We start from the raw sequence: 16,383 nt of genomic DNA on the forward strand, positions 1-16,383 counted from the left end.
TCTCTCTCTCTCGGCATCCGTCCGTCTGCGGGAGACGATGATGTAGCTTCCGGTTGAATGTCCTATCTGTACCTTCGGAAATGGTTGTAGAGTCTCTAAAGCACTTGTTGCAGGTGAAAGTCGATGCTTATTGAGGTTGTTGTTGTTTCGAATTCCTCCTGGCTCTCATTGCAGTGAGGTTTGTGTTTCTTGTTTCCTCTGCTTTCTGAACGCCCTGTCTGACAGCTTGGCGTCAGGAGGAGCGTTCGTCAGCACAGCTCTCTCAGTCGTTGACGTTGAGGTTGGCCGTTTACATGTCCTTCTTGCAGACATCTTTATAACGCAGATGTAGCCGTCCATACAGTGCACCTTCTGCTAGCTAGCCATATAGCAGATGCTTGGGAATGCGGCATGGGTCCTTTCCCTTGATGTGGCCGAGCCAACGAAGGCGGTTCTCGCTGAGAATGGAGAACATCTTGTTCATTTTGGCGCGTTCTGGAACCACTGTATTGAATACTTTGTCCTGCCACTGGATGTGCAGAATGCGCGGCAGGCATGCCCGGTAGACGCAAAGTTTCGTCTTCTCAGTGAGGTTGGGGTAGTTCCAGACCCTCTGGTTCAGTCTTGCGATAACTGCTGATGCCTTGGCATTGCTGCCGTTTATCTCAGAATAAATGGTGAGAAAGATGGAGATGGTGGGAGGGGAGTCTGTGTCCTGCGACATGACGTTCGTTTTCGTCAGACTGATGGTCAGTCCAAACTCGTTACAAGCGTGGGATATGCGGCATACCAGCTGATGAAGTCCATCTTCGGTGTGTGATGTCAAGGCTGAACCGTAGGCGAAGAGCGATTCACGGATGAGAACCTCTATGACTTTAGCCTTAGCATGAAGAAGGGCGATGTTGAACACCTTGCTGTCAGCCCTGGTATGGATGTACACTCCTTCGCTTCAGTTCTTGAAGGCGTACTGGAGGAGCATGGAGAAAAGGATGACAAAGAGCGTCGGTGCAAGGACACAGCCTCGCTTCACTCCGCTGCTGGCTGGTAAGACCTTAGATGTTGCGGTATTGAAGCACACTGTGATGTACATTTTCTCGTGGAACGACGTGACTACAGCAAGCAGTCGTGGGAGGCAGCCAATCTTCGGCAGAAACCTGAAGAGTCCGCTCCGACTGACCAAGTAAAACACCTTCATCAGGTCTATGAAGGCAATGTAGAGGGTCATCTGCTGCTCACTACACTTCTCCTGCAACTGGCGCAGTGAGAAGATCATGTATACAGTTGACAGGCTGGCTCGTCAGCCACACTGGGACTCTGGGTAGACTGGGCAATCTTGGATGGGGGATGTCGCCTTCTTGACGCCCTCGTACATGCCTCTTGCATCCCCGGTGTCGGCTGCTGTCTTTATACTGGTGCAGAGGTTCAGCCAGTAGTTGTTGGCGCAGCGGCGGGCTGTCTGCTGGGCGTTGTTCATCGCAGTCCTGAGGGCTTGTAGTGTACTGGGGCTAGGTGAAGCCTTAAATGGCAGGAGATCTTTCCTCTTCACCTCAGTCACAGGCTCCATCTCCTCCCAGTTGACCACATACCAGTCAGCATTTGTTGCTCTCCTTCTTCCCGTAGACAGCGATAGCTAAATTGTACACAGCATCACGGAGGTGGGACCACTTGGAATCGATGGGGTCATCAGTTGTCTCTTTGATGAGAATCTCCTGCAGATTGCTGATGAACTGGTGTGTCTTGTCTGGGTCGCTTGCACAGCAGGTGTTGATGCCTGGGCGACACTTTTACATGGTGTAGTGTAACTTCTTGGATATTATTCGCACCTTGCTGGCCACGAGGGAATGGTCCGTGTCACAGCCGGCACTATGGTAGCTGTGGGTGAGGAGGACACGGGCCTATTTCACACGCCTGGTGGTGACGAGTTCTAGATGGTGGCAGTAGTGGGTACGTGGGTGTTGCCATGACACTTTGAGGATCTACTTTCATTTGAAGAAAGTGTTGGTCACACATAGGGTGTGGGAACAGCACATCTCTAGCAGTTGCTGATCTTACTCCTTCCGTGAGAGCTGAGACAGGTGGACCAGGTCTCGTAGTCAGTCCCCACTCTAGAATTGAAGTCGCGAATTAGGTAGAGGTCTTCATTATTGGGGATACTGGATATTACTTGATCCAGAGCGTCACATAAATTGTCTTTCCCTACATGGGTGGAGCAGAGGTTGGGGCGTAGACGGTGAAGATGTTACCTGGGCCTGACGATGTTGACAACCGAAGGGCAAGGATCTTCTCGGTGCCTGATGATGGAGGCTCAATGAAGGCTACTAGAGTGTTCTTTACAGCGAAGCCGACACCGTGCTGCCTAGGTTCATCCGAGGTCTTCCCTTGCCGAAAGAAGGTATAGTTGGCTATCTGATTATGTCGCTGTCGGCCAGACGGGTCTACTGAAGGCAGAAAATGCCGACGTTTAGCCAGGAATGTTGTTTCTCAATGACCGCAGTCTTCCGTGCGTCATCGATCTGCTAAAGGTCAGCGGTGAATCCAGGACACATGGTTCTGATGTTTCAGCTTGCGAATCGAAGAGCTGGGGAGTCTTCTTATTTCTTCTTTGAGTCTTGCCTGGTGCGGGATTTGTAGCCCAGTTGTCGAGATGGTTCTCTAAGCTACACGCACCCAGTGAAGCAGGCAATCCATGGCGGGGCAGCACTTAACTGATTAGGGGCTTCCCAGCTTGAGGCGGGCCGTAGCTCTCCAATGAGACATGGTGATCTCTCCCACAGTTAGAAGCAAGCCCTGGAGCTGAGCTCTACGCCAATCGAGCTTTCACTTAGAAATAGTAACGGCTGCTTCCCGTGTTGTGCCGACGCCTGGAGAGGATACCAAATGTACAAACAGCTGAGAAAGCAACTATATTATAACTGTCCCACTGCTACCAAACATGCTTACTGAGCACAGTTCGATGATATTAGAGATTCATTTTGGTTTGCTTCGAGAAGTGTTGATAAGGGTATTTACCTGTGAAATGCGTTGGCTTCCGGATACAACTTTTGTTACGAAGACGATCTGACAATTCTTTAACTTTTTTTAGAGTTTAGATTTTTGGGAACTCTTCAACAATAGAGCATGACTAATTTATTTGGAAGTTCTTTCCTTTAACCAGTTTCTAACGAATGATGTAGCGACTGATAATCAGCTAACAGACCTTTTAATCCTCTGTTAATTATTACGATACATCACAACGTTGTCTGCAAATAGAAACAAATTAACAGTAGCAGTACGGCTTTAAAAGCGACTATCAACAAAGCCAAACAATAAATCCTTCCGATCCTTTAAAGTAAATTAGTAATCTACGTACACGGGACGACAGATAGCAAGATACACGATCAACTAAATGGTTGAGTAACAAATTCTGACATGGAAAATGAATTTAAAAAAAAAAGAAAGATTCATATAAATTATTGGATTGTCATTAGTTGAGGGTAGGTACAGTCACTTTCACATTCAAGGAAGACACAGTGCACTTATATGATAAAACACATGCACACGCCTGTCACACACTGCGACTGGAAGTTTACATGCTTGTCTAAACTGTTCATGTAAATCACAGCTGATACTATATATTTAATGATGAGATATTGAAATATACTAGCTAGAGAGAATCAAACCAACACAGCGATGATACTTAAAGGACTTGCACATCTTCAGCTGTAGAGGCATGTGAGTTATTTATTAACTTCTTGTGCATAAGTTATATCTATTGTACTACCACTTTTTGGTATAATTTTCTGTGTAGCTTTGGTTTAAGTAGTATAATGCAGATATTTTCTATTCTTGTTTGTGACTTAGCAAGATATTTATGTCAGGAATATAAAATTACATTTTATTAAGAAACGTTTAGTACCACATGATTCTTATCGGACACAGGTAGGTTCACTTCTAAACCCATTTTTGCCTTGTAATGTCGTGCCGATAATGTAGTTTGTAAAGCTTACCGTATAATGGGTAGTAACATACTTGAAACAAAGATATAAGAGGTTAAGGTAGTTAAAGAACAAATGGAGAAAAGCAAGAGGGCTGGTGAACCGATGGAAGAGAGTAAACAGATGAAGAAAAGATGAAGGGGGATAAAAAGGACAATAGGATTTCGGATAGTTATATAGGTAATGAAAGATGGAATATTGCAAGACAGGTGAGAATGTGATTGAGAAGACAGACAAAAATGTGGAAAATGAGATCACTGAGAATGAAGGTATTTAAAAATATATTCATTAACCTGCATTCTGTGTGGGTAAATATGTAATTGTTAAATACTGTAAAGTAGTTTGTCAAGGTTTTTCTTGAGGATTCTGGTTCGGAAGATCTGTATTTTAAGTGCATGCACCAGGCCGGGAACAAATTAACGATACATGCTAGTATCATTATGGAGTTATTTTGAACATTATACCTAAATGAGCAGAAGGTTCATCACCACATTATAAAGTGGACAATTAAATTTGGCAGTCACTACATTTATTTTAAAAAATCACATAAACAACTTTTATGCTGAACGGATATATCATACGTGAGTAGTCAGGAGGGACGATTGAGGGATAATGGGACTTCTATGTAAATTTGGGTGTTTGCCCTTTGGGGATAATAGGAATTTAACATGAGGAAATTTGACATGGGTCGGACAATAGCGGGACAAGGAAAAGTTTAAGATAGTTTGGGATTGTTTAGGAACAAGGGGAAATTAAACAGAGGTGACGTCATGATACTGGACACTGACAACAATGTTGCAAGTGGCTGACCTCAATGAGGCTAAACAGTGTGGCAAGGGGTTGACCTGAATACGCGTTACTGTAGGGACAAATAGAAACAAGGACATAGAGACGTAGTTAGAGACAGGGTTAGAAACATCGAGACATAGACATATCACACATGCATATATTTATTAACATAAGTAGTGAAAGGGGTGAGATTAGCAACAATGGGAATTAGCATTAAAAACACCCCCTGGGTAAGATTAGCGACAATGGAAATTTAACATTAACCACCCTGGGTAAGATTAGCGACAATGGAAATTTAACATGGGCAAAAAACCCTGGGTAAGATTAGCGACAATGGAATTTAACATTGGAGAAAGGAAAAAAAAAAGGAAATATCCATTTTAGCGACAAAGGCATTCGAACAATGGAAAAAAAAATATCGATTCTAGGGACAAAGGCAATTGAACATGGGGAATAGAGTTTGGGTCTGTCTAGGGACAAGGGGAATTGAACATGGGAATAGAGTTTGGGTTTGTCTAGGGACAAAGGGGAATTGAACATGTTAGGAAAAAAAAACTACTTTAGGGACAAGGGGAATTGAACATGGGATTTTTAAAAAAAAAAATTAAAAAAAGGGGTAGGCAATCGAAAGGCTATCTCTTTTCGAGAAATGTGGGTGGCCCTGAAAAGGGCCTTTGGGTTTATGTTAATATCAATATTAACATAGACGGCATCTGTCACATATTCTTCTTCTTAAACTCCTTCTAACTGCAGGTCCATACACAAGTACCCTCTTGAGGCATCCTTGTCTTTCTATGTAAACTCTTCTCATCCATAGACTAGTATCCGTCCTATCAACAACAGTCCACTTGGACCTGACATACATGAGCATGTCCGTCCTAAACATCATTGAAGACACAAGGGTGGATGATTCAACTGTGGTCCACATCGTGAGGCGACGAGAACAGGTGAATCAATGCAGTGAACTGCGCTTATTTATAGGTAGAGGAAGGATTGAAACGGATTGAGTTCATTCACCAATCCGAACACGCGTTACAAAATTCAGTCAGTCCGCATCCAATCCGAAGAGAGCAGTCTGTGACGTCATGTTGTCTATATAGATTCGCTAGCGCCTGTGTGCTGTCAGTCTATGCGACAGTGATTCAACATGACGGAAACTCAGAAAACGATCCATTGGGGTGCACCAGCAGTGGAGACCGCCCAAGGGAACCCGGACTTACTTTCAGAAGAGGTACATTGGGATTTTGTGGATTTTCTTACCTCGCAAGAATTTGTTCCGGAACCTTCGCCTCATTCTTCATTACCGCAAGTGGAGAATTTTAGACAGAGACAGAAAGAAGAATTGGAGAAATTTATGCAACGACAAAAGGAAGCGGAACAAGCTTTTCTCCTACAGCAACAGCAACAGCAACAAGAAGAGGTAAGAAAAAAACAACAACAAGAAGAAGTAGCAGCAAAGAAACAAGAGGGTGAAAATCAAACGGCTACGGTACTGTTGGACATTTTAGCGGAGTTAAGAAGTCTGAAACAAATGTATCAGACTTCTTTATCACGACCGAAGAGAATACGACCTTCCCGAGCTAAACACGCCAACCCTGGTACTAATCCTATCGTACCACCCTTAGTGATTTCAACCCAATCATCATCATCAGAAGTAGGCCTCGGCCGTGGCAAAGGCTTAAGGCCTTAAAGTTGATTGCTTAAACTCACCCCTACACCAAAAAAGGCCCTTTTCAGGGCCACCCACTTCTCTCGAAAAGAGATAGCCTTTCAATTTGCCAATAACTCAAAAATCAACACAAAAAAAAAAAACATTTTACCCTTATAGTACATGTCTGTGTATGAGTGCGTGAGTGTAGCTTCTTATTTTAAAATCAAAACTCAAAGACACTTACCTTATATAATTAATGTATTCTTTTCTCCATAGTTACAATCCAATTCACAATTCACAACAGAACACTTTATAAATTACATTCACTTCTTCTGTTTCTTTTTTTACTCTCTCTTTTATTTTTAATTTCTTCACCGTCACAGTCTTTTCCTCCTCTTCCTCCTCACTTTCTTCCCTTCTTCTTTTCTTCTCCTGTTTTTTTTTTCTTCACCTGGCTGCTTTCTTCCTCTGAAGAATCTCTCTCTTCTTCTGAAGAATCCCTCTTTTCTTCCGACTCCTCTTGTTTCTTTTTTGAGCAATCTGGAGACCAATGTCCTTTTTCTTGACAATAATAACAGGTATCTTGACTTTTGTCTTTTCTAGCCCCTGTTTTTGTTCTTTTTTGACGGTCTGGACACTCTGAAGACCAATGCCCTTTCTTCTGACAGATATAGCAAGTATCTTGACTTTTATCTCGAAAGGAAGGAGAGTAGTCCGTCTAATGACCCCTCGCAAAGCTCTGATGAAACGTTCCATCTGGGTAGTCTCTTCCATCGTTGTGCTCGGTTTGAGAGTGAAATGAATAGTGAAAGGACAAGACACACACCCCTTTTATATACGCTGGTTTGCCATGACTATAAATTAGTCTATGGTGTTTAAACTTGAGTCATTTGACGTTTTTCACTCAAGATGAAACGATCCTATTCATTCGAGAAGAAAGAAGAAGAAGAAAGTAAGAGGCAGAAACGTGATCTATCGCCTCGTACCAGAGCTGAAGTCTTGGTACAAATTCATGCCAGTGATTTTGAAGAGGACATGAGTGAACCAGAATCCGAACCCTCTAAACCAAGTTCACCACCCTTAGTCAACCCTGAAAAGTACTATTCCATTCGACAGACGGAAAAGCGCTCCTCTAGAAAATTTAGAACCACGGCTTACACCTACACAGTGAAGTTTAAAGATTTCAAGTCCGACGTACCATTGGAGAAAGCAGAAGGGTTTATCACCGAGATGTGGGATTCTTTGCTCACCGCACTCAAGCGACAATGTCAACCCAAAGAAGACGATCGCTTGACACTATCCATAGATCACGACAGCTTGAAAACCCCTGTTTGGATCGAGTTTAGCAGACCCGCAGAACTAACCCCTTCCAAAGTCATGGACAAGATTCAACACGTACAACAATCTAATGACCAGTTTGACATCACCGATGGTAAAGCCACACTTAAAATGGCCCACGTCTCTCCTCCTCAAGGGACCGGACAACGCAATAAGGTGTTATTGGTGAACGACCTTCGCAGCACCAAAAAAGAGTCTCGTCCAAATTCACAATTCTCAAGACCAGATGTGTTTAGCCCGAGCCATCGTGGTGGGACGAACCTATGCCAAAAAGAACGACACGGTAGAATGGAAAAGAACCTGGAAAACTATTCAACGATCCGACCGAGCCAAACAACGAAACGAAGCAGAACTCCTGTTACAACAAGCCGGACTGTCCAAGGACACACCCTGTGGCATTCCTGAGATGCAGAAATTGCAAGATGTCCTAGCTCCACTCTACACCTTGAAAGTGCACCCTCAAGAAATGCGCGGACCTCTGTTGTTTCGAGGGAAAGACTTTAAGGACGGAAAATACATTCATGTCTATTATCACGATGACCATTTCGATACCATTACCACTATCACTGGATTCCTGGGATACAGTTATTACTGTGAGAAATGTGACTATGGCTATAACAATCGAGAGCAACACAAACATTGCGGATGGAAATGCCCAGGATGTTTGGCCTCTCCACCCTGTCTGAGCGAAGGACAACAAAGAGTACTTTGTCCTGCTTGTCTGCGCACGTTTGTCAGCCCTGCCTGTTACCAACAACATCTGAAGACGCAAGGTTCACAGCAGAAATGTGCTTGTCAACTGCTGAGATTGTACCCTACGTGTCGACAAGGCCTACGTACCAATAATGCCAAGGCACACGTATGTTCAGGAAAGAAAAAATGTCACATTTGTCACCACATCGTGGACTTGGAACACGAATGCTACGTGCAAAAATACCAACCCCCACCAGAGAAAGAGGACGGTCACAAGAAGAAAGGCAATTTCATCTTTTTCGATTTCGAATGCATGCAAGAGACTGGCATTCACATTCCTAATTTCTGCGTGGCTCATCGAGCGTGGGAGAAGTGCATTCAAGAACCTATCTTCAGTCATTGCCCTCACTACAGCAAGATTCCCGGAGGGCGTGAAAAAATCTTTCGAGGACCGAACACGTTAGCCGATTTTGCCCAATGGGTCTTAGATCCCATCGACAAGACGTGGAGCCAAGAGGACATCGAACGTTACGGAGATTGTCATCGTCATGCCACAGTGATGGCTCACAATTTCTCCGGATACGATGGACAGTTTCTTCTCAGATACTATACGGAACAAGGCACCGAACGTCCTAAAGTCACTTTGAACGGAGCCAAAATCATTTTCATGCAAGTGGGACAAGTGCAGTTTAAAGATTCGATGAGTTACTTGGCCATGCCTTTGAGTCGAATGCCTAAAACGTTTGGAATGACAGAAATGGCTAAAGGGTACTTTCCACACTTTTTCAATACGGAAGCCAATCAACACGTCGGTCTACCCCATTTGCCTGAGGCTCACTATTACGACCCCGACAACATGCGTACCGAACAACGAGATGCTTTCTACGCTTGGTACCAGACTTACGCCTCGGACCCTTTCGACTTTCAGGAAGAAATGCTAAAGTATTGTCGTTCTGACGTGGACATTTTACGGCGTTGCTGTGGAAAATTTCGAGAACTGTTCATGGAACACGGAGGGGTCGATCCTTTGAAAGAAGCTTGCACCATTGCCAAAGCGTGTTCCTTAGTGTATCGACAACGATTCATGCTTGAAAACACCGTGGCTGTCATCAGTCCTCAAACGACCCACTATGTCAAACGTCAATACTCGGTCAAAGCCCTACGTTGGTTACATTACATGTGCGACAAGGAAGACAAATGGATTCAGCATGCCCGCAACGGAGGAGGCGAAAAGACCATCGGAACGTATTCGGTTGATGGCTGGGACTTAGAAAACCCCAAAATCGTGTACGAGTTTAACGGTTGCTTATTTCACGGATGTCCCGTCTGTTACCCTGACCGTGGCACTAAAAATCAGTTTTTGCAACGAACCATGGAAGACTTGTACCAGGACACTTGTCAGCGGCGCCTAAAGTTAGAACAGGAAGGATACCAAGTGGTGGAAATGTGGGAACACGAGTACGATCACCGTATGAAAACCGATCCCGAGTTTAAACGTGCCGTGGAAAGTTACAAGCTGATGGACCCCCTAAACCCGAGGGATAGTTTGTACGGAGGAAGGACCAATGCCACCTGTTTGCTGTACCAAGCCGACGAAGAGAAAGGAGAAGAAATCAAATACTTGGACGTGTGTTCGCTGTATCCTTACGTGTGCAAATATTGTCCATTTCCTGCAGGGCACCCACAATTGTTCACGGAACACATCGACCTGAAAAACATTCGACAATACGAAGGCTTGATCAAGTGTAAAGTTTTGCCTCCCACGAACCTATACCATCCCGTCTTACCTCACCATTGTCAAGGCAAACTGATGTTTCCCTTGTGCCGTACTTGTGCCGAAACGTGCAACCAAGACCAACCTTGTCAGCACACCCAGGAAGAACGGGCCTTGACGGGAACCTGGGTCAGCGTAGAATTGTTCAAAGATCTGGACATGGGATACCAACTGTTAGAAGTGTACGAAATTTGCCACTTTCCCAAGACACAACAATACCACAAGGGTGACCCCAGTCAGAAAGGCATTTTCGCCGACTACGTGGATGCCTTTTTGAAACTGAAGCAAGAAGCCAGCGGCTATCCTTCCTGGTGTCACACTTCCGAAGACGAAAAGACATTCAAAGAGAAATACTATGAACAAGAAGGCATCTCTTTAGACCACATCGAGAAAAACGAAGGCAGGCGGTCGTTTGCCAAAGTGCTGTTAAATTGCTTGTGGGGTAAAATGGCACAACGACCGTGTTTACCCAAGACGGAATATTTGACAGAACCTTCCCGCTACTTTCAGATGATTCACGACAAAACCAAATTCATGAAACACGTGGACGTCGTTCGCGAGGAATTGATCTTGGTCAATTACGAAGAAGATCTGGACTTTGTACAAGACGACCCCTTTGGAAATGTCATCATTGCGGCTTACGTGACAGCTCATGCTCGCTTAAAATTGTACGAAGCTTAGAACTGTTAGGGGAACGTGTCCTGTATTTTGACACGGACAGTTGCATTTACATTCATCGCCCGAGTCAACAGCACCCTGACATCGAAGGAGACCGTTTAGGAGCCTGGACAGACGAACATCCCGACGACAAGATTCTAAGTTTCGTCAGTGGTGGTCCCAAAAATTACGGCTACGAATACCGGGACCCACAAGGAGAATTGCACACGATGTGTAAAGTGAAAGGATTGACTCTGAATTATCGTACCAGTCGTGTGGTGAGCTTTGGGGTATTGAAAGAAGCCTTGCAATCGGGAGAGGATGCAAACTTTAAAGTGACCACCTATCAACCGAACAAAATTGTACGTTTACCCACTCACCACATCGTCAGTCGACCCTTGGAAAAAGTCTATCAAATCGTGTACCAGAAGCGAGTGCGACTTCCCAATCATTTCACCTTACCGTATGGACACGTCGGTATTGGTCTGTATATAAAAAGGAACCCTAGGCAAGATCGATAGTTCATTGTGACAAACAAGACCGAGCGAACAAGATGAATACTTTCAGAGAAACACAAAACAAGTTTAGACAGGCACAATTCAAGTGTGGGGCTTCTGAAGTGGAATGCGATTGTGAGCCTTGCGACTTTTCAACCTGTGTTAGTGACGGTGCCAGAAGAACCCGTCACCCAGGACGGGACTGTCGTGGACAGGCCTGAAAGACCTCTTCGGGAGGACACTTGTGTGACCTTACCCCCTACTATAGAACTGGTTAGAACATTACCCAAAACATGTTGTACAGACACTTGTGTTTATTCCACGTTAATGGTTATCATGTGCCTTTTATCCTTATACTTAAGCCTTTGGCTTTTATGTATTTTTGTCTTTCGTATTCATGTTTGAAACATTCAATAAACGTGTTCCGAAAAAAAGTATATAAACTCTTGTCTTGTTTGTTTTCGTGTCACAAGTGACATTTCTCACACTATGGCTACCTCTGCTGTCTCTGCTCCCTCTTCCTCTACTGTCAAAGTCATCGACGAACACTTAGATCGTGCCAGTTGGGAGGCTTTGTATCTTCGCCATCCCTTTAACATGCTCATTGCTGGACCTAGCGGTTCAGGCAAAACCGAATTCGTCAAACGTTTGATCGAACATAAACAACATTTGATCGATCGGCCACCTCAACGGATCGTGTGGTGTTACAAAGAGTGGCAATCGGCGTACAGCCTCTTGCGAGAAAGTCAAGGCGATTCCATCGTGTTTGTGGAAGGCATTCCTAAAGAAGACGACGGCATCGTCTCTGACTCCCGTCTATCCCATTTGGTCATTTTTGACGACATGTTAGGAGAAGACGAAGAAGAAATTAAACTGTGGTTCACGCGCAAAGGGCATCACCGTAATGCCAGTGTCGTTTACATCACCCAAAATTTGTTTCAACAAAGTAAAGCCCATCGCACCATCAGTCTCAATGCGCATTACGTGGTCTTGTTTAAAAGCCCTCGAGATAAATCGCAAGTGCAAGTCTTAGCCAAACAGTTAGGAACGCCTTGGCTGACTCAGGCGTACGACGATGCCACTCAAACTCCACACGCCTATTTACTCGTCGATTTGAAACCTACGACCCCCGAGGATCTGCGATTTCGTACCCACTTGTTTCACCACTGGTGCCAAGACGGAGGGCCTGTCCTGTACACGTCTCCGTCCTCGACTTAATTTCACTCAACAAAAGAATCTATAAAAACCTCAGACCCTTTTCGTCTGTCTCACACAGCGTCAACATGACGTCCCTTCAGTGGCATCTTCCCGTCAAATTGATTCGTGCCTTGTATGGCATCAGTCGAGAAAATAATCCACAAATACGAGCTCGTGTCTTAGAAGCTAGTCTCAAAGAAGTCTTACGATGGTTCACGGTGACGGTACGTCAATTACTCCAAGGAATCATTCAGATTCCTCATCAAACCAAACGCTTTTTCGATCGAAACAAAGTCGCTTTGGTCCAACTGGCCGATCCCAGCATCGACACTCAAATCAAAAAACAAATCATTTTGAAACCTGGAGGGAGCGGTACTCTAGGAGGGGTCATCATTCGCTCTCTCTTAAGATGGGATCCTAATGCCCCCAAACTTCTCCCCAAGAAAAAAGTCCAACGAAGCCCCAAGAAGAAGAAAAAGGCCAGGTCCCCAAGAAGAACTTCTCCAGTGGCGGGACCCTCCTCTTACCAGACACCACCCCAGAAAAAGAAAAGAAGCCCCCAGAAAAAGAAACAGAGAAAAAGTCCCCAGAAAAAGAAAAGTCCACAGAAGAAAACTAGTCGCAAGAGAGGCACTTCTTCCAGGACGCAACTTTACACTCGCAAACCACGACCTGCCACGGCGGTGACCGCATCTCCGGCAGCCTCACGTTCATCCACTTCTCCGTTGATGACACCAAGAACTGAAGAGTACTTGGAGACGTTGATCACACCAAGAACTTCTCCGTTGATGACCCCAAAAATTACTTCCCCAGTGGCAGGACCCTCCAATTTAGTGGCAGTGGCTGCTGCTCACAAAGTACCTTCTCCCAAAATCAAAGTTCAAGAAAGATCGGGCATGTTACAAAGTTTACTGGATTTGTCCAAGCAAGAACTGGCTCGATTTAGACCGTTACGTACCCCTGCACGACGTGTCATGCCTGTCCTCAAATTGATACGACGTAAAGACAATCAGTGCCGACGCGTTCCAGTATAAAAAAGGTGTGTGACCAAGTAGGGTATCAGTGTTTTTTTGGTGCTCCTGAAGACACAAAGATGTCACCCTCCAGAAAACCCCAAGGAAAGAAAAGGAAAGGACTACCACCACGTTTAGTCAAACATGGGGACATGTTATCTGTCCTGTCCAAAGCTTCTCCACCTCTACGAAAAAAACCCATTCAATCGGCCTCCAAAGAGGTCATCGATACCGTGTGCGAATGTTCTTTCAACGTCTTGAAAGGCACGATCCCTTTGTCCAAACACCAGAAACAATGCTTAAGCAAACATCGTCACGTTCTTCGCCAAATGGTTCAAAAGAAAATTCCGATTCGTCAAAAAAAGAAGATGTTGGTCCAACGTGGAGGCATGTTACCTCTCTTGTTAGGCCCCATACTGAAAGGAGTCTTGGGAACCATGTTGGGAGGACTGGTGGGAGCAAGATAAAAAGACCCTCGGAAGTCCCAAGATTTCAGAATCGACCTCTGACAACCCCATGAAAGGACGAAAACTAGCTTTAGTGCCTTACAAACGATGGATGGAATACCATCGGTGGCAAGAACAAGGCACCCCGCATTTACCTCCCAATCCCCATTTGAGCGAGATGTCCCAGTTACAACACGAATTGCAGTCCTTGATGGATCGCCAAGATTTGTCCGAAACAGAAAAATCGCAAAAGTACGGTCAACTCTTGCAACGACTGCAACTCTTTCACAAGAAAGCTTTAGACGAAACAGCTCTACCCACTCTGAAAGATTTTAAGACCTTGATGAAAAGTCCAGCACCATCACCAGTACCAGTACCAGTACCAGTACCACCACTACCAGTGACCAAGACAGAAAAAGGAGAAGAAGAAGAAGAAGAAGGGTTTCAAACTCCACCAGAAAAAGTACGCAAGTTAACAACACCACCTACCTCCAGAATTGGATGGATTAAAAAGATGATGGCCACCCCTTCTTCATCACAAGAAAAAAAGAAAGTGAAGACAGAAGTGAAGACAGAAGTGAAACAAGAACCGATATCCCCCGCTCAGACATCCTCCTCTTCAACACCTATTGCCGGTCGCACACGCAAAGCATTGCAATCCAAGAAAATACCCCAAGAGAAAAAGAGTAGCATCCTCCAAGAGTGGGTGTCTTACAAACACACCAAACAACACAAAAAATGGAAAAAGTCTTAGCCAGCATTTACTACGATCCCTCGCATCCTGCAGGTTACGCAGGAGTTCAAAAATTGTATCGTGTTGCCAAAACGCGACTGAAAAGTCTCCGTTTACCTCAAGTGCAACGATGGTTACAAGAACAAGCTACCTACACTTTACACAAACCCATTCGACGCCAGTTTGCCAGAAGTCGCACCCGAGTGGAAGGCATCGATCATCAATGGCAAGCCGATTTAGACGATGTCTCTCATTTGGCCAGCTACAATCGTGGCTACAAATATTTGTTTTGTGTCATCGACGTCTTTTCCAAATTTGCCTGGGTCGTGCCCTTGACTTCCAAATCGAGCAGCGAGTTAGTGCGAGCCCTGCAACGAGTGTTGAAACAAAGTGGCCGTCACCCTCTTCGATGGCAAACGGACAAAGGCACCGAATTTCTGAACCCAGCTTTCCAAAAAGAATTAAAGAAACGTGACATTCATTTTTTTACCACCGAGAATCCCGAAACCAAAGCCAGCATCGTGGAACGTTTTCAACGCACTTTGAAAGAACGCATGTGAAAATATTTTACGCATCACCACACTCTGAAGTACATCGACATCTTACCGCACCTGGTGCAAGCGTACAACCAATCTTACCATCGAAGCATCGGACGTGCCCCGCAAGAAGTGACTCCCGAGAACGAAGTGTTGGTGTTTGAGCGCCTGTTTGGTACGTCCCCGACGAGGGCTGTCCCCAAGAAAAGTGGAGAGTTGGCCGTAGGAGATTGGGTGCGCATTGGCAAAACCAAACGCACTTTCGACAAAGGTTACTTACCTAACTGGACGACCGAATTGTTTCGTGTCACTGGACGAGTGCATGGCCGTCATCCTGCCGTCTATAAATTGGAAGACATGAACGGAGAAGTGCTCAAAGGAACGTTTTATTTGCCCGAGTTACAACGTGTCACCAAAAAAGAAGACGACGTGTACGACATCGAAAGCATTCTCGAACGCAGAACCCGTAAAGTGGGCAAACGACGTGTCAAAGAAGTCAAAGTACGTTGGAAAGGATATTCACCCAGTTTTGATTCTTGGATCGACGCTTCGCAAGTCATCGACTATAAAAAGAAGTGACCATCGTGCCCTTTCACACAGACGCAGCTACTCCTTCACCTAGTTCTTCTGTGCAAGATTTACAAAAACAACCCTTGTGGGTGTGGTGCGGAGAACGTGTGCCTAAAACGCAAATCGTCTTTTTCTGCCAAATCTTCGTGGTGTATTGTGTCATCGGGGCAGCCATTGCCAATTTGAGTTTCCAACAAGGAGACAAACAATTGTGGACCATTTTATTGAGCAGTTGCATCGGTTACCTGCTTCCCAATCCCTCCCTGAAATTCTCTTCCAACGGGAACCACGGGAACCTTGTGTCCAGTACCAGTGCCAGTCACCACTCCAACCACAACCAGAACCCCATTTTGAGCGGAGACACGCCTCTGACGTCCAGTAACCCCTTGGACAGCCACAGAACTCTGGAATTATGAGTCACCAAAACCAATTTTACTTAACCTTACCCAGTGACAGTTCCATGGAGGTGTTTCCCCACAACACGTTGTGCTGTTACACGGCCAAATTACCTCAGGCCATCCCCTTAGATCACGAAG

At 45.0% G+C, this 16,383-nt stretch overlaps 1 protein-coding gene across 1 annotated transcript; it reads right to left on the reverse strand.

The window, feature by feature from the left end:
• Nucleotides 1-928: 928 nt before the first annotated feature.
• LOC149774581 (uncharacterized) lies at nt 929-1,252 on the reverse strand. Its single transcript, XM_089945025.1, has one exon. The coding sequence runs from the start codon at nt 1,250-1,252 to the stop codon at nt 929-931; it is 324 nt and encodes a 107-aa protein (XP_089801151.1).
• Nucleotides 1,253-16,383: the final 15,131 nt, after the last annotated feature.

Source organism: Sinohyriopsis cumingii, unplaced genomic scaffold (genome assembly GCF_028554795.1).
Source record: "Sinohyriopsis cumingii isolate HCF-2022 unplaced genomic scaffold, ASM2855479v2 utg000198l, whole genome shotgun sequence".
Lineage (NCBI taxonomy): Eukaryota > Metazoa > Mollusca > Bivalvia > Unionida > Unionidae > Sinohyriopsis > Sinohyriopsis cumingii.